General features: G+C 36.1%; 4 protein-coding genes across 5 annotated transcripts; all 4 read left to right on the top strand.

The window, feature by feature from the left end:
* Positions 1–337: 337 nt before the first annotated feature.
* LOC105976809 (indigoidine synthase A family protein) lies at positions 338–4,108 on the top strand. 2 transcript variants are annotated; one of them, XM_013002091.2, is made up of 13 exons: positions 338–421; positions 557–650; positions 1,061–1,171; positions 1,484–1,566; positions 1,729–1,788; positions 1,888–1,948; positions 2,063–2,169; positions 2,268–2,345; positions 2,459–2,504; positions 2,599–2,719; positions 2,800–2,885; positions 3,054–3,137; positions 3,784–4,108. In XM_013002091.2, exons 1-12 carry the CDS (start codon positions 350–352, stop codon positions 3,134–3,136), a joined length of 1,002 nt encoding a protein of 333 aa, XP_012857545.2. In that variant the 5' UTR covers positions 338–349; the 3' UTR covers position 3,137; positions 3,784–4,108. The 2 variants fall into 2 exon arrangements, with proteins under 2 accessions (XP_012857545.2, XP_088672559.1); XM_088816433.1 differs by having other exon boundaries at positions 3,781–4,108.
* An 855-nt stretch (positions 4,109–4,963) lies between these two features.
* On the top strand, positions 4,964–7,143 carry LOC105976946 (scarecrow-like protein 3). The gene is made up of 2 exons (XM_013002244.2): positions 4,964–5,383; positions 5,570–7,143. Exon 2 carries the CDS (start codon positions 5,603–5,605, stop codon positions 6,929–6,931), a length of 1,329 nt encoding a protein of 442 aa, XP_012857698.2. The 5' UTR covers positions 4,964–5,383; positions 5,570–5,602; the 3' UTR covers positions 6,932–7,143.
* Positions 7,144–8,988: 1,845 nt separating this feature from the next.
* Positions 8,989–20,108, top strand: LOC105977038 (DDT domain-containing protein PTM). The gene is made up of 9 exons (XM_013002332.2): positions 8,989–10,966; positions 11,052–11,666; positions 13,623–14,748; positions 15,702–15,990; positions 16,085–16,209; positions 16,482–16,942; positions 17,328–17,356; positions 18,430–19,014; positions 19,358–20,108. Exons 1-9 carry the CDS (start codon positions 9,390–9,392, stop codon positions 19,882–19,884), a joined length of 5,334 nt encoding a protein of 1,777 aa, XP_012857786.2. The 5' UTR covers positions 8,989–9,389; the 3' UTR covers positions 19,885–20,108.
* Positions 20,109–21,239: 1,131 nt separating this feature from the next.
* Positions 21,240–22,834, top strand: LOC105957488 (transcription factor BEE 3). Its single transcript, XM_012981412.2, has 6 exons — positions 21,240–21,675; positions 21,759–21,881; positions 22,014–22,079; positions 22,210–22,278; positions 22,367–22,444; positions 22,567–22,834. Exons 1-6 carry the CDS (start codon positions 21,310–21,312, stop codon positions 22,660–22,662), a joined length of 798 nt encoding a protein of 265 aa, XP_012836866.2. The 5' UTR covers positions 21,240–21,309; the 3' UTR covers positions 22,663–22,834.
* The last annotated feature ends 1,879 nt before the right edge of the window (positions 22,835–24,713 follow it).

The following is a 24,713-nucleotide window of genomic DNA, read 5'->3' as shown; positions in this document are numbered from 1 at the left end:
GTAAAGTCTATTCCTTGGAATCACAAAAAAAAAAACATTGCAAGTGATAGGGTTGGTGTAAGACGAAAACAAACCTCAAGGGTTTTTTGGTGATTACGAATAGATCTAGGTATTTTTCGTAATTTAGTATAAGTTAAGGGGAATGTTCATAATTTACCCAAAAATATATTATATTCTCCTAATTAGGCTTATTGGGGCAGTTAACTTGGGTTTGTCTACAAATGAATTTCAATTATGCCCAACACGTTTTTTAATCCCAAGTAAATGAAAACAACACGACTTTGCATCTCCACTACAACACTATAAAAGCGCGACAATCGCTTCTGCAACATAACACATTCAGCAAAAAATGGCGTCTTGGGCACTCTCCAGAATAACAAACCTCCAGAAACACTTAAACCCCACTAATCCCACCCCCAAGGTAACTATTTTTTTCTTCACGAGAATTGAGAATTTAATTTTGTTCTGAAATTGTTTTAATTGAGTAAAGAGGAAAAATATTTATGGCAGTAATTTTGCACACGTTGATTACAGTTTAATCGTTTGTTTGTAATAGGGTGAAAGCCTAATTAAGATATCCCCAGAAGTTTCGGAAGCTTTATCACTTGGCAAAGCAGTAGTTGCTCTTGAATCCACCATTATTTCTCATGGTAAGATTCACCCGAGACGAAATTGACATACATTTTTATTTTTATTTTTGTTTTTTTCGTATTTTGATTCAATTATGGTCGATGGAAATCAAAATTGAGAGTAATCAAGGGACCTATTTGCAATTGCATTACATTTAAATGACAGTTTGTGTAATTTTTAGTAGGTATGTGTGAGTTTGTGATGATAGTTTAGTTCGTGTTTCCATGCTTGCCTTTGTTTCGTAAACAATTGCGTAATGCATACAAAAGTAATGATGTTTTTATTTTTTCATAATGCAGTGTTGTTCAAGAAACTATGGTTTCTAAACTCTATGCACAATTGTTTTATATTGTATAAACACTCGTGGTTTATGTAATCGAGCAATAAATAAGTGCCACTTCTCCCTTATCTTTTTTTATCATGTACGTAGGAATGCCGTATCCGCAAAATTTGGAGACAGCCAAAGAGGTGGAGGAAATAGTAAGGCAGAACGGAGCTGTACCTGCAACTATTGCCATTTTGGACGGCGTATCGTGCATAGGTGATTGTCCAAAACTTTCTTTATTAGTTTGACTTGCATTGACTTTTCGAATAGAATCTTTGCTCTTACAAAATTTGGAGCTTGAATTTTGTAAAATGGTGCATCGAGTAAAGATCATCATGGCTGATAATATGACATGTTAAGTTAGCAATTTACCCTTTTGAGTATCTTACTTGTTCGGATGGTAGCAGCAAAATTAACGTATCCTTTCATGAATATTTGAAATTGTATAATTCTTTAATGATTCTTTTTTCCAGACTTTTTGCTGGTATTCGTAAAAAAAATGTCTGATGCATAACATTTAATTTCAAGGTTTATCTGTGGAAGAACTCGAAAGGCTTGCTATTCTAGGAAGAAAGGCTCGAAAGACAGCTCGTAGAGACATTGCACATGTTGTGAGTATTTCATGCTAGTTTACACTTACTTGTCTCAGAGTTGGATTAAAAGTCTCAAGGAGTTTCTTCAAATGAATTATTTTTATATTTTCGATAAAAAGTTTTAATGCATCGGGAAATTATTTGTTACCAAAAGGATTATTTTTCTTGTCACCTTTCTAGATAGCTACCAGAGGGAATGGTGCGACAACTGTTTCTGCAACAATGTTTTTTGCATCGATGGTATGATAATTGACTTTTTTCATGCTTATTTCGTTTTTCTTCGGGGTACTATTTAAAAAGAAAATAATGTTTGCTGAATGTTAATTCGATCTTGTGTAGGTTGGCATTCCAATATTCGTCACCGGGGGTATTGGTGGAGTTCATAGACATGGAGAGAGTAGTACGTTCAGTCTATGCTACTTTATATATATATATATATATATATATATATATATATATCGATTTGTTTCTGATTAATTTCCAATAGTTTATTTTTATATTTTTTTGGTAACAGCAATGGATATTTCTTCGGATCTGGTAGAGCTGGGAAGGACACCTGTTGCTGTAGTTTCTGCAGGAGTGAAATCAATATTAGATATTTCAAGAACGCTGGAGTATTTGGTAATTTGCGCCACCCTTTACCTCCATTAATATTTATAGGCTAATGGAATTAATTAATTATTAAAATATCTATAAAAAAATGCTTCGTTTGCGTCCAGGAAACTCAAGGAGTATGTGTTACTGCATATCAGACCAGCGAATTCCCTGCCTTTTTCACCGATAAAAGTGGCTTCAAGGTAACTCCTTTTCGTGTTATCGAAACTTTAATGCTGAATTTAATAGAAGTACGTTGATTTCTTAGATTTGATTTCCTCATTTCGTTAATTCATTATTTGACGTAAAAATATAGGCACCTAGTCGTGTTGATTCGCCCGAAGAGTGTGCCCGACTAATAGGTGCGTTGTATTTATGTCATCTTTTTGGGTTTTTTCTTTTTTAATGTTTTTATTTTCTTAATTTGCTAATTTAGTTATCTTTAAAAAATCACAGATACGAGCAGTAATCTTAAACTCGGGACTGGAATTCTAATAGGAGTCCCTATTCCGAGCGAACATTCTGCTTCAGGAAAAACAATCGAATCAGCAATACAGAAAGCTCTTCAAGAATCTCGGTTAGTCCATTCCATAACTAGTTTAAATATTATATTTATCATGCCATTCAATATTTTAATAAAATTAATTTGCAACACAGAGAGAAGAATATCACTGGTAGTGCCGAAACTCCTTTTTTACTTGCTAGAGTGAACGAGCTAACCGGAGGAGCCTCCCTTGCTTCGAGTATCCTTTAATCAAATGCTTCAGCATCGTAACCAAATATTACTACTAATTACTTAATAACTGGTAAAAAAGTAGTATATTACTAGTAAAATTAAATTCGTAATCGATTTTAACAGCTGCTTTTTTTTAATTCTTCCATCATTTGAATTTCCTTAATGTGGGAATTAGATATCGCTCTTGTGAAAAATAACGCACGCGTGGGTGCTCAGATTGCAGTTTCCCTTTCTCAGCTCCGAGAACAAAGTTCTTAAGGTAAGTTTCAAACCTTTTCAATATTCTTTACTGTGTAAAGATTTATTCACTATCAATTATTCACCATACAATAGACACTCTGTTCAAGAGTTGAACATTTTTTTACGGGACTCGTTCATTTTTCTTAGTTAGTATTTAAACCGGTAGACGCGACTAGAACAGCTACAAGAGAAGCACTAAGAAACTGCGACTTTTTTTTTTTGGAGGTATCTAATTGAGCAGATGGAGAAGCCAACAACTGCACATAATGAAAAATTTGCATAACATGAAAGACTTAGCAGATTCTCGACTATCTTTCTAATTTTGGTTCAACTGCTCCGGTTTTTTTTTTTTTGGTTTTGTTGGAGTTAGAATCTTATATGCTTCTCATATTTATTGATAAATCCCTCGTCGTCTATTCCAACATTACTTGACGTATCGAACGAATAATTTCCGGGGTTTTATTGCATTCGGCACATCTATGTTCTAAAAAACCCTTACGATTCAAATTTTCTTGCCAAACTACCCCCAAAAATCCACCGTTTAATATGAAGATTTTTGTCCTAAAAGAAATTATTTGAATTATGCAGATGTCTTTATTGACCTGTTTCTTTCTTTTTCTTTTTTTAAATATTATTATATATAATATATTGATTTAAAAAAGCAGGTGAAAAGAGAGTACCAAATCTTGCAAATTGTGATGTTTACTTTATGGATGGTTTAAATTGAGGAGCACCTAATTTGAAAAGTCAGAAGAAAAGAGAAGTGTGTGTTTGGAAGTATGTGTGAGAATTTCTTGCAATTCCCACACTTGGGAACAAAACTGATGGCATTATTGTTTGGCTTTGTTAGGGCGTGTTTGGATCTTAGTGATTCTTGAAGAATATTATTTTAGACTTTTTTTGTTTTAGGGCACAGACCTTTGATTCCTTATCCACCTTGTGTCATGACAAACATAAAACAAAAGTGAAGGTGATTCCAAAATTTTCTTATGAGCCTGCCAAAGCAACTTACAAACACAATTCTAGTATTTTGACTACGTTATGTAGTGAATTGTCCTTTTTAGGTAAGAAAAATAGTTTTTTTCCCCAAAATATTATATTCAATTGGAAATTTAAATATCTCATATATAATTTTGATTAGAATACTAATAAAATCAAGATTAGATTACGGCCACCCCTGAGGTAATGTTAAATTACAAAAAAGTCCCTCTTGTTTTGGTTATTACAAATACCCCTCAGATACGGATTTTTTTACACGTCGATCCTTATGGTGTCAAATTCGACTTAATTTTCTAGATTCTGTGTTTTGTTCTCTAGTTTGTACTTGTTGCAAAGCTGCAGTTTTCGATGCACCACTATTGATATTTACAAGTGAAGAGGCACATCTTCTTATCATTTTGTTTCAAAATGTGGGAGCTTGAATGGTGTCAAATGGGTACAAACTTGAGAATATTCCTCATAATCTAGAGTAAGAAGATTTGTAGCTGAGGGGTGGTTATACTTACCGAAACAATAAGGGTATTTTCGTAATTTGAAATTACCTCTGGGTAAATGTAATTTACGGATGATTTTGTTTCCAATTTTCGCAGAGATTATATATAAAATGGTCATCAAACAAAAGTCCAACTGAATTTTGATTCAAATTTCAGACAAACCTAATAAATAGTACAATAATAAATAAATTAATTAATTAGTAAAAAAACAAAATGGAGAAAGTATATAGGAATTTCCGATGGGCGAGTAATTATTTTGCAGGTAGAGAAAGTAGTAGGGCGTCACTGTCAAACAGAGACTCTGTATTTCCTTCCTCCATTTGAGGAGAAAATGACAAGTGATGATATCCTCAGACATTAAATTTGAACAAATTTCAAGAACCATTATTTTTTTTTTTATTTAATTGTGAAAAAATAATAAAGCAGAAGAAAAAACAAAGGTACAAAGATGGGCACTTGTTCTCACAAATTCCATATTCTTACAAACAGGCAAAAGGACACCAAACCAGTCACGACAAAACAACTCCCCTCACGCTTTACTCCCACATCGCAACGTGGTCGTCTAACAAATCCTCCTCCTCCTCCTCTACAATAACCTTAAATTGAGAAATAAATAGAAACCCCTTTGTCTCTCTCTACATCTTTCTCTCTCTATTTCTTGAACAGAAAAGATTTTAAGTGCTCTGGCTGGTTCTGGAAATTTGCATGGGGCTTCTTGTGGGTTCTTGTTGAATTGAAAAACCCAGTAAAGCAATTCAGAAATCTTTGTCTGGTTAGTGAGTTCTTGAATTTTGCAACTAATTTTGCCCTTTTTCCTCTGTTTCATGCTTTTGTAGCTACTAATATTTCTGCGTTGATCTTAAGTAATTCTTGGGAATTTTTTCCTCATTTTGGAACTGCGATTTAATTCAAATCTAAAGGTGCCTGCTTTAATTTAGTCTAATCCGTTTTTCTGCAGAAAAATATAAATAAAAATCTGTTCTTTGCCCAAATGTTTCAAGAAGAGGGGTCATCCTCTGTTACATCATCACCCCTCCAAATGCTTCCGATGATGTCTTTACCTCCTAGTTTGACCATGTCTCCATATCCATGGCTCAAAGATCTAAAGCCCGAGGAGAGAGGATTGTACCTAATCCATCTCTTAGTCACTTGTGCCAACCATGTCTCACAAGGCAGCTTCGAAAACGCAAACATAGCCCTCGATCAAATCTCCCACCTCGCCTCCCCAAACGGGGACACAATGCAGCGAATCGCCTCCTATTTTTCGGAGGCTCTGGCGGATAGAATCCTCCGAACATGGCCCGGCATTTACAAGGCCTTCCGCTCCACTAAAATCTCGTTTCTTTCCGAAGAAATCCTCGTTCGGAAAATGTTCTCAGATTTTCTCCCATTTACGAAGGTGGCATCCGTGATAGCCAACCAAGCAATTATCGAGGCAATGGAGGGCGAAAAAATGGTTCATTTGATCGACCTAAACGCAGCGGACCCCACACAATGGCGGGCCCTCATCCAAGACTTACGGGCCCGACCCGAAGGCCCGCCCCATTTGAGGATAACGGGTATCCATCACCGAAAGGAGGTGTTGGATCACATGGCCCGAATCTTGACCCAAGAAGCCGAGAAGTTGGATTTGCCGTTTCAATTCAACCCCATTGTTTGCAAATTGGAGAATCTTGAGTTCGAGAATTTGCGTGTCAAAACAGGGGAGGCTCTAGCGATTAGCTCGTTTACGCAGCTGCACACGCTCTTAGCTCCGAATAACGACCCAAGAAACGGGTCCCACTTGCAAAGGGAGATGCTTGAGAAGGATAACGAATCGGGCTCTTCTTCACCGCCCTTGTCTTCTTCGGCTAGAATCGATAGTTTTATTAGTGGTTTGTGGGGTTTGTCTCCGAAGATTATGGTGGTGACTGAGCAAGATTCCGATCACAATGGGAAGGGTTTGATGGAGAGGCTATCGGGGGCTTTGTACTTTTACGCAGCGTTGTTCGATTGCTTGGAATCTTCTCTGCCGAGGGAATCTTTGGAGAGGTTGAAAATGGAGAAGATGGTTTTGGGCGAGGAGATCAAGAATATAATTGCGTGCGAGGGTGTTGAGAGGAAGGAGAGGCACGAAAAGCTCGAGAAGTGGAGCCAAAGATTCGAATTTTGTGGTTTTGCGAATGTGCCTCTTAGCTATTACGCTATGCTGCAGGCGAAGAGATTGATGCAAGGGTTCAACTGCGAGGGTTATAATATTAAAGACGAGAACGGTTGTGTGGTGATTTGCTGGCAAGATCGGCCGCTTTTCTCGGTTTCGGCTTGGAGATATAGGAGGTGAAAAGAAAGAAAAAAAAAAACGAATCTTGGTTGATTATTATTGACCTTATTTTGTAATCCTTGTTTGTGTTCTTCCATGTTTGTTTATTTGTAGAGGTTATTTTTTCTTTCGGTGACGTAATGCTAACTCGTCTGCAGTTTGTAAGACCGTTCTTTCAATGGTTACTTAAAGTTGGTGTAATATAGCTCGATTCAAGAATGTGTTTGTCTGAATATCTCTCTCTATGCCTCTTAAGACATTGATGCTGAATGTAGAGATGATTGTATTCTTCTTGTCTATGGGCATTTGGGGCCACCCCTTTTGGTTTTCCAGTTGTTGTAACAAGGGCAGAGTTGGTTGTTGCCATATGTGCCAGGTGGCACACACAAACACTTACTACATGCATGGCTTCTTGAATGCTGTCTTTGAGCATCTTCTTGTGCATCTTCCTGCACACTCTGCACACACACACACAATTTTTAAGGTGCATCGTCAAGAACTAAATTTGTTCGATGCATATATATACGCTAGCCGGTACCTTGAGGCCGAAGGCTGCTCCCTTCACTGATTCCATACTGCATTATTGCAAGCATCCAGGCGAAAAAGAAATTACTCATCAGAAAGAAAAAAAGGCTAAAAATTGCTCGACTTTTCGAATGTGTGTATGTGTGTGTGTGTGTGTTGTTTTTTACTTGTAAGTTTTCATGTGGGTGTATTTGAGAAGATGGTACCTTGGTGCTGAAGGCCTACATAAAAAAACATGCATAAAGGTACAATCTTGAAATGTGACAGAAACCTTAAAAGATATATTTAGAGAGAGAGAGAGAGATGGTGCACAAGTGAAGGATAAAGTGGTACCAAAGGCATTAAATGTAGTACATAAAATAGGGCCCGGGCCATAGAGAGAGCATTTGTATGAGCCCATGTGCTTTAAGTGACATGACTTTGATACGAGAGCCCATCAACATGTGCAAATCACGTGCCCCAATTGCTACATTACATTAAATCTAAATGAACTATTTTTTCAGATATTATTTTTGTTTTTGTTTCGTATTCAAATAAAAAAAATGTCATGCTCAACCTCTAACCTCTTTCACGTCTGTCTACATTACCACCATTCATAGCTCTCTACTCTCTGTTAGAGAAATTGACGTATTTGGTGATAGTCAACAACCCTCGTTAATGAAGGGCATTCAAGACATTTAAGGAAATGTAGGGAGCTAACTATAAGCGAAACTTAAAAAGGATCAGTGGAATGTTCAAAGTATAGTATTGAGATCTGAATCGTGTATGAAACTAGCCAAATTGATTTACGAGCTAAAACCCCAACCATGATTCCGTGAAAAATGATTTTTCATTAAAAGAATAAGTAAATAAGTGGACGATAGAATTGGGCCTCATTTGTAGACTTGGGCCAAAGTTTTATTTGTTAATTCATTTTATGGAGTAAAAGTGGTGGCAGCCAATTTAACTAATTGACTCGTCTCCCAAAACTGATTGATACTTAAATAATTCCTAAATAAATGTAATTGAATGCAAAAAAAAAAAAAAAAAAAAAGAAAAAAATCGAAATTCAAGAGACGAAAAACACGAGTTAGATGCTGCACCGGGTTATGTGCACAAACTGATACATGATGTACAGTAAGCACATAAACCAAGAAAAAGCCGAAACCTCTCCGACGCTAGTTCACGTTTCCTTATTTTGCAGGTTCAACGATTATAAATCCCTCTGCTTATTGAGAGGCTTCAACCTAACCTAAATCACCTACACGTGTGCCACACCTATGTACGTGGTCCCATCCAATACACCCAAAGTAAGTGATACAACATCAATAACATAAACGAAAAATAAAAAATACAAGAAAATCAGATATTATTAGGTATAGAAATTTCAATCTCAGACATCAAAAAGAATAAAATAAAAAAATATTCCAATATTTGAATACCATTTCCCTCCTTTTCTGTGACCATAAATGATTTTTAAAATTAAAAAAAATAAAAAATAAAAACCATTGTAATAAATATTGTAGTTACCCACAATAAATACTCATAATCTCGTTCATTCAAAGAGGAAAATTACATTTAATTGTATTTCATCACTTTATCTCTTTTTCCTCCTTTTTTCTTCTCCTCAACAAAAATATAATTACAATTGTACTGTAAAAGCGGAAGGTGTACCTTCCGCCTCGAAAGCTGTACTTCAGACTGACCAGTGAAAATTTGCAATTCAACACTGAGTCACGCAAAAGAACACAGCTTCTTCACATTTTCCCACTCTCACACCATCAGCACACCGAACTTTTCCCCCTTTTCTAGAGAGAGAAACAAAAACCCCCCTTCACCCCCCATGAATAATTTTCTCTCCGTGTTTTTTTTGCAGATCATTATGCTGAGGTTTTACTGTTGCTAATTATATGTGTATTTATTCCGAAATTCAACTTCGATTCTTCATTTTTTTCCGTTGAAATTGGGGGGAAGAATGGAGTATGTGGGGAGAAGGGTGAAGAAGGAGTTCCTAGGGCACCGGACGCTCTTCGGTGTGGTTCAATCGTACGAGCAGGCAACTAGGTTTTTTAGGATCGTGTACGATGACGGTGATTCCGAGGAATTGGATTTTTTGGCCGTCTCTTCGCTGTTGGTGTCCACTGAGCCTCCGCCGCCACCGGAGCCGCCTGCCAGGAAACGGGGGCGTAAGCCCAAGAAGCGACCTCGCATTGGTAATAAAGGTAATTGTAATGATGATTCAGTTGTTGAGAGTGGGGTTTGTGATAATTCTGTAGATAGGGAAGGGGATTCTCGGGAGTTTGACTTGAATTTGAATGATGGACTGGATTTGAACGATGCTGCTGCGGTGAATCATTTTGGTGATGATGATCATGGGGTCAATGGTGTTGGGGATGGGGCTACGCTGAACGGGTTGGATTTGAATGAGGGGGTGAATTTAGAATTGGACGAGGGATTGCGTCTGGATATGGATAAAGAAGTTACTGAAGAGTGCTCGGGAGTAAAGAAAGAAATGATTGACTTGAACTTGGATGCAAGTGAGGATCCTGAGAATTTGAGTGATGCAAGAGAAGAGGGAAAGTTTGACTTGAATTTACAGTTAATGGAGGATGAGGCTAGGACTTCGGAAGTTTGTGAGGGGAAATATGAAACAAATGGAAGGGTTCGTGAGGGGAAATTAGAAGCAAATTTGGAGGAGGATGATAGTAAGAGAGTTCCAATGGATGTGGTTGGAGACCAGGGAAATTTTATAGAAAATATTCAGAAGAGTGAAGATACCTCCTCATTGAAGAACTGTGCTACTGAGGTTGACAATGAAAATTTTGCTCCAGTAAGTCATCAGAGGAAGACAAGGGGTAGAAAGAGAAAGGATGCACCAAATAACAACGTTGTGTTGGCTGCACCCGAGTCTCCAAAAGAGGATTCTAGAACTGAGAATGTGAAACTAGAGTTGGAAAGTAAAGATGAAACCCCGCTAAAAGACGGTAATGTTTCAGTTGATTATGATAACGGAATTTCAGAAACTGCATTGAGAGGGAGAAGAGGTAGGAAGAGAAAAGAGGTACTAAATAATGATATTACCTTGCCCACGCCAGAGACAGGATTGAGAAGAAGCAGCCGTAGAGCAAAAAGAGCTGAATTTTCTGATCTGGATCAAGCTTTTGACGTATCAGGGTTGGATGGCATTAATCATCAGTTGTCATCTCCATCAATTAGCGCCATATCTGATGAAAAGATTGTGAAGCCGGCTCGTAGAAAATCAGTGAATCATGATTTCCTTCCGCCAAAAGTGGAGTTGCCCCCTTCTTCTTGCAACCTGGATTTAGCGGGAGTTTCGGTGTTTGATTTTGTTTCTGTTTATGCGTTTTTGAGGTCATTTAGTACTTTGTTGCTTTTAAGCCCCTTCGAACTGGATGATTTTGTGGCATCTGTTAAATGTAATGACTCGACAACATTGTTCGACTCCATTCATGTTTCCCTTCTAAGACCACTACGAAAGCATTTGGAGTCTCTTTCTGAAGAAGGTTCTGTGTCTGCATCTGATTGCCTCAGGTATTAACTCCATTGTTGCTAGAAAATGTATACATTTGAAATCCATTTTGTGGTACTTATTTCCTGTATTTAAATTTTGCCTTAGGTCTCTTAATTGGGATTTTATCGACTTGATCACATGGCCAATGTTTGTGGTTGAGTATCTGTTATTGCACAGTCCTGGGTATATTCCTGGTTTAGATCTTTGTCAATTGAAGTTGTTTCAGAACGACTTCTATAAGATGCCAGCTTCAGCGAAGGTTGAAATACTGCGGCATCTTTGTGATGATGTAATGGAAGTGGAAGCGTTCAGGTCAGAGCTAAACAGAAGGATGTTAGTAACCGATCGCCACACAGATTTGGAGCGTAATGCAAAAGTAGACAGCTCCAGAAAAAGAAAGGTTGCAATAGATGTTGCTAGTGATTCATGCATTAAAGAAGAGAATGACGAGGAATCTGCAGATTGGAATAGTGATGAATGCTGTCTCTGTAAGATGGATGGAAACTTAATATGCTGTGACGGTTGCCCAGCGGCATTCCATTCAAGGTGTGTTGGGGTTGTCAGCAGCCTGTTGCCTGAGGGAGATTGGTACTGTCCTGAGTGTGCGATCGAAAAGGATAAGCCTTGGATGAAAGTGGGAAAGTCGATTCGAGGGGCGGAACTGCTGGGGACTGATCCTTATGGACGGCTATTTTATAGCAGCTGTGGTTACCTGTTGGTGTAAGTTCCACTTTATAAAGTTAGCTGACAGAATTACGAGAAGGTTTATTTTTAATGGGTTAACTGTAGTATTAATACCTGCATAGTATATCATCGAGTTTGTCCACCAAACTTGTTTTAAAGTTTCAAAATTCTCGAGTTGTGGGAAATGGCATTGGTAAAAGGCAGTGCCTAGCAGTTTAGTCTTATCCCTAACATCATTGATTTACTCAAAACCTATAGCTTTTGTGATGCTGACACTTCAGACCTTATCATTTAATTTTTATACCCTGGCCAATCTCAAGTATGCCTTTTGGTTATTACTTGCATTTTATTTTCTCTGTGGATGGCTGAGCATTAGTTGGGAAAGCTAAAATAGAGTACACCATCTTTTTTTCCTCAAATTTGTTTAGCTTAACCAGCTTATAACATCAGTGGCACAATTCATGTTAAAAAACAAGATTATGAATATTCATAATGGACCCTTCCCAATTATTGATCAAATAATAAGTAGGATCTTTTGAAATATTTTTGTGGGAACGGAAAAGTTTTTTGGAGGGGAATATGTGGGAGAATGTATTAATGTTTGATTTTATTCAGGGAGAATGAATAAACATACCACTGCCCTAGCTTCTTTGTTTTCAATTTTAATTTTTTGCCATATTTTTCTTGCATAGTATAAAGTTATTTTACATCTTACAAGCTAAACATTTTTGCAATTTTTTTTTTATCTAATTAATTTCTGAATAAATACACTAATTTTACTAAAGTACATTAGAATGTCCCAAAATCTATTTTAGTCTACTTAAATCATTCTTGATTAAGTGGTTTAATTTAATTTTTAGTTATACACACAGATGTATTTTGTGCCAAAATAACTAGCTGGTATTATTGTTATTTAGTTCACGAGTACTACATCAAGGAATATTTTGTATTGCCTTACTCGAAACTTCCTATTCTATATTTCATTTACTTTGCATGCTAGCTGTTAAGTTCGTCAACATATATTAATTCATATTGTCAGACGGAAAGCTTCTTGGTTATCGCCTGTATGGTATTTGGTTCTAGACAACTCGTGTATAATGCTTATCACTAAGGCGTAGAATATTTTTGATTTTAAAGGTTGAGACTCATTACTATATAGGAATTTACTCATATTTTGTTTCTTGATATCTTCAATTGTAGATATGGAAACTTTACATGGGAAAGAGATAAATATTATCAATAAAAACGAGTCCGTGTTGTTATTGTTTGCTGCAATTGGTTGAGTCGAGAGACAATGTCGTTTTGTATTAACACACCTAATAAACTTGATCGATATCGCATATAAGTAACTTGATTTTATTCAGTATAACTAGCACAAGAGTACTAGCAAATTTTGATCTCATGTATATTGTTATACCATAATGGTCAATTCGATTGCGAGATTCCAAAAAAACTATGTACTACAATTATTGATTAGCTTAGAATGAGACTTTAGCTGTAATTAATTACTAGTAGGATATCCCATAAAATGACATTTCTCGTTATGCTGAGTCAGCTAATCTACTTTATTGATGCTATTTAACTAGGTTGGAGGTTTTAATCTTGACCGACGCTTGACTTTTGTTTAGGTAGGCCGTGCATTTATCATTAACGGTTGAGGAAATAAGTATCTTTTTAATTTTCTCCGTGATTTCGTAGTTAATCCTTTCGATTAGTTGGTTGTTTTACATGATAAAAGTTGTGCACACCCGTGTAATTAGTAGACACCAAATTAATTTTACCTCAGCCATTTAAGTTGGATCATTTACTATGATTTGGCTAGCTAAAAGTTGCCCAATATTTTTAGCATGCGACAACTTTACTTCTTCCATGTTTATTGCGTGTTTAAGAATTTTTATTTCCTTTGGCTAATGGTTATATCAGAATGCTTATTTAAATTTTTATCCTGCCATTCTTTGAATTTATATTGACCCCTGCATTGATTATTTGCAGGTTAGAGTCATGCAGCAACGAGCACTCATTTTGTTCCTACGATAGAAATGACTTACCTACCCTAATTGAAGCGCTGGAGTCATCACCATTTATATATGAGACGATAATACATGCTGTCTGTAAGAATTGGAATATAGTTCGTGGGACCGATAATAATTTGGTCACTCGTTCCTGTTCTGTACAGTCAGGTTTTGCTGACAAAAGGCAGCTGCCCATGCCCAATATTCATCCGACATCATCAGAGACTCTTAACAAGAACGATGTTTTTGCTGAAAAAAGGTCTGACGAGAAGTCTATGGTGACTATCAATTCCTGCAATATAGAACTTGAAAATTTGGATCACGCTACTGCAGTGCTGGAGGCTGGCGATCATGGAATGAAGATGGAAAATCATTTGGCAAGTTCTGAAGGATCGGCTGAAGTCTCTCAGACGTTCATAAAGACTGGTACTCTAAAGGAAAGTGATCCAGATTTGTCGAAAAGATGCCCTGAGAATCCTTATGAATCTCATATTCCAGGGAATCTTGTGACTGCTGAGAAAGGGAAGGATCTGAATTTGGAAAATTATAGCTATGCGCCATACACCACAAAATCTACTGGAATTTTGTCTCAAGTGCATTGTGGAATGAATTATGTCAACTGTTATGATTCTGCTCGACCAGCATCGTCATTTTATGAAGAATGGAATAATAAATCATCAGATAAGACCTCTGAAAATGCCCCACTATCTGTTGAACAATTTGTAGGACGACAGCTGAAGGTTGTATTAGATAGGTTTGCTCATTTTTCTTGGTCAAATATTCAAATTTCAAATATAAACTCAAGGAAAGAGGGATGTGGGTGGTGCTTCTATTGTAGAGTTCCTGAAGATGACAAGGACTGCCTTTTCATTATGAATGATAGTATTCCAGCTGTACAAAACTTTACGTCAGACATTTTAGGAATTCAGTCAAGAAAACACAGGAAGAACCATCTTATTGATGTCATGTGCCATCTTATATGTATCGAAGATCATCTACAGGGTCTTCTGCTGGGCCCATGGTTAAATCCACATTATTCCATGCTTTGGCGTAAAGCTGTTCTTGGGGTGGACGACATTGCTCCATTGAAAAATTTGTTGCTCAAGGTACACAGATTATCTCTTTATCTCTAGTTCTGTAAATGTATGTACACTCTGAATCTGTGTATTATGTTATTTGGTTGCTTCTGTAAACTTGTAGCGGAGGGAGAATATGATAGATCAGAGATAACTTGATAACCTAGTCAACAAGTGTAAAAAAATTGGAGAAATATTGTGTAAAAGAAGATATGTAGGGTTTGGGAGGGACTCCTGTTAATGAAAACTAATATATTGTTTAGTGAAACTGAATATATTGTTTATGATGGCCACAAGAAACAACACTGTTTCAGTATTTATAAGACAAGAAATTTCTGCACGCTTTGCTAAAAGTCTGTTTGTCTAAATCACCCTTAAGTAACTCTGGTGAAGTTTGTAAAAAACTCAAACAAAAGACTGCTAAACCTTATAAAAGAGAGCATTTATCCATAACCAACTTAAATAGAATAGAAGAGTAAAATTTATGATCCTGAATGACTTAGTTCTTGTGATACAACTTATTCTTCTTGATATGTCTTAACATCATTTGGAATTCATGCTCCTGAATCATGTAGTTTATGTTATACGGCTGATGCTTATCGATCCGTCCATGTCTATTAACTCGTAGAGAAGGAAGGTTGGGAAATATTTAACAATTTTTTTTATGCTTGTAGAACTATGGATTGCTCTGAAAGATTGATAGAAGTCCAGAGAGAGATGTTAGGATGAGTCACTAGAAAGGAACAATAACGTCTAATATTCATGGTTCATACTTGAATTGCATTTTAAAGGAATTTTTAAGCTGTGTGTCAACTAGCATTTTTTAATTGGCTTTTTGGAGGAAAAAATTGTTTGCCTTTTGGGCTTTAATTAATATTTCCATTTGGAAGTACTTAATGTGATGCCATAACACAATCTGTTGCTTTGCATGCATACTGTTCTCTGCATCAGTTATCTGATTATGTGGGATTTTTTGTCATCAGCTAGAGTCGAATTTGCATCAGCTAGCACTTTCTGCTGACTGGCAAAAGCATGTGGATTCTGTTGCTACAATGGGATCTGCTTCTCATATTGTCAGCAGTTCTGCACGAGTGTCTTCAAAACATGGAATTGGCAGGAAAAGTATCAAGAATTCTGATGTGGAGAGGACCCCATCTTCAAATGCTGCAAAAGGGCTGAGCCTATTCTGGTGGAGGGGTGGAACGAGTTCGCGTAAGCTCTTCAATTGGAAGAGTTTGCCTCGCTCTTTGGCATCTAAGGCGGCTCGACAAGGTTCAAAGCTTCTTTTTATTCCTTTTCAATTTAAACTCGTTCTCTTTGGCAATTTAAAAGTTATCTGAACATGTTTTAAGTTGAACTGTTATAGGTGGATGTAAGAAGATACCAACCATACTATACCCTGACAATGGAGAATATGCCAAACGAACCAAATATGTTGCCTGGAGAGCTGCGGTTGAGTCATCAACAAGCGTGGATCAGCTTGCTCTCCAGGCATGTTAATTTTATGTGTATTTTTCATTGTTCTCGCCTTATTTAGCATAAAGGACAGTGAGATGTATACTCCTTAACAAATCAAGGCTTTCCAAGAAAGCTGGATCTTTTGGAATTTATGAGATTATTGAGTGAACTATCTCACCCTATCAACAAACGCCCAGAACTTCCCCCATCAATTAGGAAATGAAAGGGAATATAGATGAGAAAATTGCAATATTTACTGATACATAATGAAATGAAATGCTCATGAATACATTTCTCATTTTCAGGTTAGGGAGTTTGATGCCAATATTAAATGGGACGATATTGGGAATAACAACCTTCTCTCGAAGATCGACAAGGACTCAAAAAAGCCTGCTAGGTCATTTAAAAAGGTTGTAATCCGTAGGAAGTGTTCTGAGGGAGCAGTGGTCAGGTATCTTCTGGATTTTGGCAAAAGAAGATTTATCCCTGACGTTGTTCTTAAACATGGGTCCATACTTGAAGATTCCTCTAGCGCAAAGAAGAGATATTGGCTAGAGGAGTCTTATGTTCCTTTGCATCTCTTGAAAGCTTTTGAAGAGAAAAAAATTGCTCGTAAATCCAATCAGATGAAGTCTGGAAATCTTTGTGAGGGCAGTGGAATAGTGAGAAAGCCCTTCAAGGATAAAGGATTTCAATATCTTTTCGCAAGAGCGGAAAGGTCAGAAAATTATCAGTGTGGGCATTGCAAGAAAGATGTTCTAATCAGGTATAATATAGCTTTAATTTATTTTTATAGTTATATTCTCCCTGATAAATGGTGAATATTTACCCAGAAATGAGATCCTAGAGCATCAAATGACGAACCCTTTTCCAAAATTTACTGTTTGAGTAGTAAATGCAGTGTCTTATACTTTTATCTTAAAGAAAAAGATTTCTAGCTTTGCTTGAGATGAAACACACTCAAGTTAATATATTTGCTATTGTTTGTGCACATTCAATTCTTCCCTTGGCAAATGACTATTGTCATTGTTTTTGCTCGCGCTAGAATATGGCAGGGATTTATAATTTTAGTTGAATGGTATTAAAAATATGCTTTCCTAAAATTTTCATTTATTCATTGCCAGTGATCTGATTACTTCATTGATTTGCAGGGAAGCAGTGAGTTGCCAGCATTGCAAAGGTAAATGCCTCAATTTTCTCTAAGGAGCCTCTTATTCAGTCATATTTGAAATGTAATAGTTATCCAACCAGCTATGCTATGAGTGACTTTTGGGTGCTCTCAAGAAAGGTCATGGTGTCTCAATTACAATTTGGTGTCAGAGGTGCTTCAAACAATACTATGAAGCCCATTTCATTTGAAATATTGGGATTCATCCAGACAACAAAAGTCAACTAAACTCTGATAAAATATGCATATTACATTTCTGACCCCTCGACACAATCTTGATTTGACATTAGTTAGTTTTAAGTTTGCTTTCTTTGATACTTCAATAATGGCTCTTTTATCTTAAAGCTGTTAACAGCTCTAACAGCTTTGACATTTCATATTATTCGCCAAACTTAGGGGGATTATTATTGCGATATTAGAATTAACTGATTGAAACTTCAAAAAATAAAATAAAAAATTTCCTGGTACGCATAGGAAATAGGGAGGGGCATGATTTAAATCCTAAACCTTGACCCCAGTAATCAAGGCTTGCTACCTACTGATTAAAACTTCTTTTGAGATGTATGAAGACTATTTGTCATGCATTTAAACACGACTGTTTGTTTAGTTTCTTGGAAACGAGACCTTTGACTGTTGGTTGCAAGGAGCGGTGTTTTATTACTTATTGGCCATTGCTATGATGTCATGAAAACTCACTGGTATTGATTTTGTGCAGTTTGAAATTGAGAGTCCACTATCTACGGTCATGAAAGATAATAGGTTTAATTTTGGAATTATTGTATGCTGTTTGATTTTTGGTTATGTGAACTTATTAGTAGGATTTTTTATTAAACGGTCCGTGTGTCACAACATGCAGCTGATAAAGGAATGCTTAATAGTTGGTTGGGGATGGCAGTGGTGTGCGCGGACAAAACTGTAGGGTCGGTTAGGGGGTTGACGATGAGAGAACAATATTATATGATCTCTATATATTTTCTACCGAACTAGTTTTGATTGAGCTTTGATAATATCTCGTATCTTTGTGTCTCTTTATTATATAAATGACTTGTTAAGGGCAGTTCATTTGATTCTTGACTAAATTTCAGGCTTTTTCCATAAAAGACATATTCGGAAATCTGCTGGATCCGTAACCACTGAGTGTACATATACTTGCCATAAATGCCAGAGTGGGAAGCTTGTGAAAGTTGATACAAGGGAGGGGATATCCGAGTCCTCAAAACTTAAGAAGTCATTCCACTCAAGGAAAGGGAAAAAAAAGGGGAAAGAGAAGCCAAAAGTGAACCCTAAAGGTAGAAAAGGAGTTCCTCTGGTTGTACCTTTGCGACGTTCTGCTAGAAATGCTGCACGCGTTACAAAGCTAGCTTTGAAGAATACCAAGGTAAAGAAACGCAAGAGGGGGAGAAAAGCTAAAGCAGAAAAGGTCATGCCTAAGAAGTCTAAAAATAAGAGTTTGAAGAATAAGAGGACACCTGTTAATAGCAGTTACTGGTTGAATGGTCTACAATTTTCAAGAAGACCAAATGATGAAAGGTTGACGCATTTCAGGAATCGAATGCTTCTTGTGCTTTCTGGAGAGGTGACTTCCTTCCAGGACAAACCAAAATGCAGTCTCTGCAGCGAAGTGGAACACAAATCTGTGCTGAATTATGTGTCTTGTGAAATTTGTGGAGGTAAGAATCTTCGTTCAATCTATTTTCACTTTTTAAATCAGCACACATGCCATAAACTTTTTTGGTTCGCTATTAGTGTTGGCTTGACAAAGCTTTCTTTAAGGAAATGTGAGAGCGACTTATGGCTCTGTTTTTTTTGTCAAATTACTCTTGGTTGTACAATGATATCTCCGTAAAAAATCAATAAAAATAACTTATAGTTATGGAACAAATTATGTATATACCACTTGAGATTGGCAAACCTTTGCAGCGGAAAATGTTCTGAAGTGATAAAAAGTACAATTCTCTTTTCATCAAAGTCTTAAATTTCTTCCGAACTAATTATTCTTCCTTGCACTTGCAGTTTGGTTTCATGGAGATGCTTTGAATCTTGGAGCTGGTGAAATTGGAAACCTTATTGGCTTCAAGTGCTACACGTGTCTCAATAAGAAGCCTCCTGTATGTCCCCATCATTGTTCAACTGGAAGCAACAAGACTGAACTGGTTTTAGAAAATAACACCAATACCGAATGCGCTGTCGAAAATTCTAATAAAGAATCAAATGATTTATTTCTTACTGTTAATATGGAGAAGCAGTCATCAGAATCCATTTCTGTGTCAGACCAGAAAGATAAAAAGTTCCCGTCATCCGAGAATATTTTACTGCCGAATGATTTCGTTGACAAAAAAGGAGAGGCGTTAAATGCTGTGGAAACCGAAGCTACCATTCACAATTCTGATATGGTCAAGAAAGACGAATGTTTACCCTTAACACAAAACCTTGTGGAAGATGGTTTGACAAACAATGGACCGGAACTGGAATCTGTAGCAGATACAGCTCTCTCTGATTCAACTGAATTGTCTCCACAAACAGTTGTCGGTGTCAGGTGATGTGCTGTGTGGTGGGAGTGGAATACATAGATTAGATTTGTTCGCTTATTTTTCAGTTTACAAGGTATTGTCTAACTACAGATGTCCGAAACCTATGTTATGGAACCTGAAATATTAACTGAAAATCAAAGTTCATTGTGCTGATTTTCATGAAATTAGAGCAGATAGAAAATAATCTACTGCTGCTTTTTTCTTCACTAATGATATATCTTCCAGTTATTTTAGTTTTTGCTTCTGACATCCCAGCGAGTACCTTAACTGCAGTCCTATATAAGTGTTCAAAATTTAAGCTGTTGCTGGAAATTCGTGAACACAAACAGAGACTTGGTCTGCAAAATGCAGTTGGTTCCATGCAGCTGGTTTAAGGTAAATTGTCGTCCGTGGAGATCTTTGTTTAATCTGATCTATAAGCTTAAAAATTTCGGCATAATTCACAAGTGATTTGTCCGAATGGGTCATTTGAAGTGATACGGCCTTAAAGCTGTTCCATCTCCCGGAAACAGTTTTTGTGTTTCTAGTATTTCATATGTGTAAGAAATATGTTAGAAGAAGTTCGATCTCGTTTCTACCTTTTTCCTTGGTTGATATTGGACTCTGTTGTACAGAAAATTGGGAACAGATGTTACAGAATGCTGCTTGCCCCTGTAAATTGATTGATCTATACATTTAGTGTGCTATATGGGTGCACCTTGAATATTCTCAAGAAACGACGACTGTATTCGATTCTACCTCAGTTATTCATTATACACAGGATATGATTCTCGGCATTGGATATGTATATAAAGCAGGGATCTCGTTTCTACTCATTGATACAGTGATTTAAGTTTGTTTTACCAGGCGAACGACATCTACTGAGACTGTAATAATCTCTTCTGGACTAATTCTTTTCCGACAGTCGGAACAAAGGGGCCAAGCTGTTTCTTCTGTCTTGTATGAGTTTGTGGTATAAAACTCTGAGGGACAGAAAAAATGACAGCCCCTAGTCTGATAGAAATGGCACTCTGGCTCAAGACAACAGCAAAATGCAATATGTATGTATTTCAAGAGACACATTCATTTATTGTAATGATTGTGACACACTCAGGAAACTGTTCAAAATTGTTTACTACCACCATACTTTTTTAACTTATTATGTAATTATAATTTGAGGGTCAAATTAATTTCCAGCTTCAACCACTTGTGGCTGCAAAACTAGTGGCTAAATATAATGGACCCCATATTTTTGGATATATCTCTTGAATATGGGGCCCATCAGGGGAACCAAAAATTAGAAGCCCAGGTCGCCACGTGGCATCCTCTAATTGAATTCCCTTTTCTTTTATTTTATATCATATATGTGTATATATATCAGAGAATCACAATCCACAACTCATAAATAATTAGTCTTGGAAAAAAAAAAAAAGAAAAAACAGAGAGAAAACAGAGATGGCTGATTTCTTCCTCCAAAACTTTAAACAGTCTTTCTCATTGGAAGACTTTGATCCAGGCTCGGATTTTGTTAATCAGTTTTCAGGGCTGAATCATAGTTTGATTGGATCATTTCCCCATGACACCATCTTTCCTCAGTTATCTCCAGGCCCTGGAAACCTGGATAATTTCCCTGGATTATTTATCCATGATGATAAAAACGTTGCGGTTACTCCTTTCACTGAGCCCGTAATCCTGAACAACAATCATCAAAAGAACACGAAACGGAAAGCCGATGACATCAGCACGCCGGAGAGCAGCTCCGCTAATAGTTCCGCTTATTCGTCTCCTCAGGTCTCCGATAATGGGATTAGAAAGCCAAATGTAAGTTTTTTTATATCAAAATTTTCGAATTTTTTTTTTTCAGACATGAATTTTGAAGTAATTAATTATGTATGTGTTTGTAGTGTGGACGAAGAGGAAAGAAAGCGAAAGGCTGTAACGAAAAGGAAGACGAGAAGCCGAGGGAAGTGATTCATGTCAGAGCCAAAAGGGGCCAAGCCACTGATAGTCATAGCTTAGCAGAAAGAGTAAGTTCATCCATGTAAAATTGATATTTTTTTTTAATCTTTTTTATTATCCTTTTAAAAATTAAAAAAAAAAAACAAATTAATTGTAGAAAAATTGTGACTTTATTATTACTATCTCGTTTATTGCATCAGGTTAGACGAGGAAAAATCAACGAGCGATTACGATGCTTGCAAGACATTGTTCCAGGATGCTACAAGGTGATTAATCTTTATATACGTGTATATATATATATATATATATATATATATATATATATATATATATATATATATATATTCAGAATCTTGGTTTTAATCATACTGACATTCTTAACAAACACGAAAACAGACAATGGGAATGGCAGTAATGTTCGACGAGATCATCAATTATGTGCAATCCTTGCAAAATCAAGTAGAGGTAATTTATTTATTTATGAATACTTGATATAATTCTTCTATTTATATGTTTATATATATACATATATAATGATTTTTTTCAAATGCAGTTTCTTTCGATGAAACTTACAGCAGCCAGCACATATTTCGACTTCAACTCAGACACATACGCCATGGAGACAATGCAGGTAGGTTCATGTAATAAACTTCAAACAAATAACAATTAATATTTTTATAGTCCATAAAAATTGTTCGATACCGAATTTCAGGCCCGTTAACAGATTCAATTATTTTTTTCTTTTTTTTGCAGAAAGCAAATGCAGCAATCCAGGGACTTTCTTCTGGTCAGATTTCCCCATTAAGCCTTGATTTTGGCTGTTATAATCAGTTGCCACACACCAAATGAAGAATTCCCATTTTGCCCCTGTCTTTTTATTTTTTTCAATTAAATTTGTATTAACTCTAGGCCACACCACACATATGGCAAATAAGGGCAGAAGTTGTAAGAAATTTTATACTTGTATACTCAAATTTGTATCAACTGTTACATCTTGGAATTCAACCAATAATTAGCATTTTGAGGATTTGTTCGAAAATATTGATCGGATTGATAAGATTGATTACGGTTACACGTATGACAGTTCGCCCCTGCAATTACTACAAAATTTGATTTTCCAGTATCAACCATAAAAATTTCGTTGTCAACTATAATTTTTGTATCAATTCCGTAGTCAACTATAGTTTCTTCATTAGTTTCCTTATCAACTACAATTTATTTATCAAATTTCCCTCTTATCTGGTATTCTGCTTCAATGTTCCACCGTCAACTATAAAAATTTCGTAATCAACTATAATTTCTTCACGAGTTAACTATAATCGTTTCCTTTGTTGATTGTTCAATCCCAACAAAAAATGAAAAAAAAATCACTATATACAAACAACATCAACCATCTATACAAACTTTGATAGGAAATTGTGAAATATCATTTTATTAGCTAGGCGACTACATGTAGTCGACTATATTGAAGTGGACTACAAATGTCTGAAGCTAACGCAACATAAAATAAAGGGTAAATTACAACCAACCCCTTGAGTTATGGTTAATTTACGAAAAAAACCCTCTTGTTTGGATATTTACATCCACCCCCTCAAATATGATTTTTTTTACACCTCCACCCTTATGGTGTCAAATTCAATTAATCATCTAGATTTCGTGGAATATGCTCTAGTTTATACTCATTTTGCATAAAAATACAGTTTCTGATGCATCACAATTTGATATATACAAGTCAAAAAACACATATTATGATCATCTTGCTTCAAAATATGGAGTTCGAATAGGATAAAACGGGTACAAAAGTGATAATATTTCATATAATCTAGAAGATTCCACTAAATTTTATAGTTGAGGGGGTGGTTGTAATTACCAAAATAAGAAGGGGATTTTTGTAATTTGACCATACCTCAGGGGGTTGGTTGTAACTTACCCTAAAATAAATCTTAAAGGTGCACCAAAGAAATCTTTCAACGCAAGGCTAGAATTTTGGGCGACCATCCAAAGGAGAAACGACTACTCATATCTACTAGGATTTGCACGTGGCGGCCTGAAACTCTATATTGGCTGTGTTGAAGCTCTTCCAACGCACGACTAGAGTTTTGGGCGACCATTTAGACGAGAATTCCTTCATTTTTTTGAAGATATGCTGCAAATCATTAGTGATAAAGGAGAAGACGGTTAAGAGAAAGAATGAGAGATATACGAGTGTGATTAGTATTGATACGATCTCTTAATTGATACTAAACAATAATTTAATATTTCGCTAAATTAATAGACTTTTGCCGGTCTCGACTGTATTAATTTATACAGGTCTAAATGTATAATATATATAATTTGACTTTGAGATGCATTAATGATGTCAATAAATTTACACAATGTGCCCCAAGAAAATGAATAGGCTCATGTGTTGTCTCTTGTTAGCATGTATGTCAAAATAATTTATTGTTAGTGTTTCATTGTTTTTATTATTACTTATTAGTATGAAATTGCTATTTTTGCCCTTTTCCTTCAAGTGGATGTGACCAATTGACTGTTGATAGAATTAGTAATGAACCTCTCTATAGATAAAGAGTGGGGCCCTATTAACAACTTCATTATTACAAGAAACACTTCTTAAACGCGCTACTTAATTAGTGATAGTTGTTAAAATAGTTAATTAATTTAGCACATGTTAATTACACCTACATCATCTTCTAAGGTTAGTTTAGTAAATGAGAGATATTTTTATTATTTTTTTTTATTTCTTTTAAATTTTTGACGAATTTTTTAAACGAGAAGAAGGAAAAAAATATTTCGATCGTCGAGCAGTTACTTAACCCCGCCATTAACAAATTCGATGTCGACCACACTAAGCAAGTGGAACCCGACAAATAATGCACACTCTATAAATCTTATGGATG

This window comes from Erythranthe guttata, chromosome 4, assembly GCF_056151865.1.
Source record: "Erythranthe guttata isolate IM_541 chromosome 4, IM_541, whole genome shotgun sequence".
Taxonomy (NCBI): domain Eukaryota; kingdom Viridiplantae; phylum Streptophyta; class Magnoliopsida; order Lamiales; family Phrymaceae; genus Erythranthe; species Erythranthe guttata.
The sequence above is the reverse complement of the archived record's forward strand: the minus strand, read 5'-3'. Positions and strand labels throughout refer to the sequence as shown.

Bases quoted from the DNA above. Each gene is read 5' to 3' on its own strand.
- LOC105977038 (XM_013002332.2), top strand. From the start codon at position 9,390: ATGGAGTATGTGGGGAGAAGGGTGAAGAAGGAGTTCCTAGGGCACCGG. The intron at 16,210-16,481 runs GCATGTTAATTT...TCTCATTTTCAG, and splicing joins TGGATCAGCTTGCTCTCCAG to GTTAGGGAGTTTGATGCCAA. The intron at 19,015-19,357 runs GTAAGAATCTTC...TTGCACTTGCAG, and splicing joins GTCTTGTGAAATTTGTGGAG to TTTGGTTTCATGGAGATGCT.
- LOC105976809 (XM_013002091.2), top strand. From the start codon at position 350: ATGGCGTCTTGGGCACTCTCCAGAATAACAAACCTCCAGAAACACTTA. The intron at 1,567-1,728 runs GTGAGTATTTCA...TCACCTTTCTAG, and splicing joins GTAGAGACATTGCACATGTT to ATAGCTACCAGAGGGAATGG. The intron at 1,789-1,887 runs GTATGATAATTG...GATCTTGTGTAG, and splicing joins CAATGTTTTTTGCATCGATG to GTTGGCATTCCAATATTCGT.
- LOC105957488 (XM_012981412.2), top strand. From the start codon at position 21,310: ATGGCTGATTTCTTCCTCCAAAACTTTAAACAGTCTTTCTCATTGGAA. The intron at 22,279-22,366 runs GTAATTTATTTA...TTTCAAATGCAG, and splicing joins CCTTGCAAAATCAAGTAGAG to TTTCTTTCGATGAAACTTAC. The intron at 22,445-22,566 runs GTAGGTTCATGT...TTTTTTTTGCAG, and splicing joins ACGCCATGGAGACAATGCAG to AAAGCAAATGCAGCAATCCA.
- LOC105976946 (XM_013002244.2), top strand. From the start codon at position 5,603: ATGTTTCAAGAAGAGGGGTCATCCTCTGTTACATCATCACCCCTCCAA.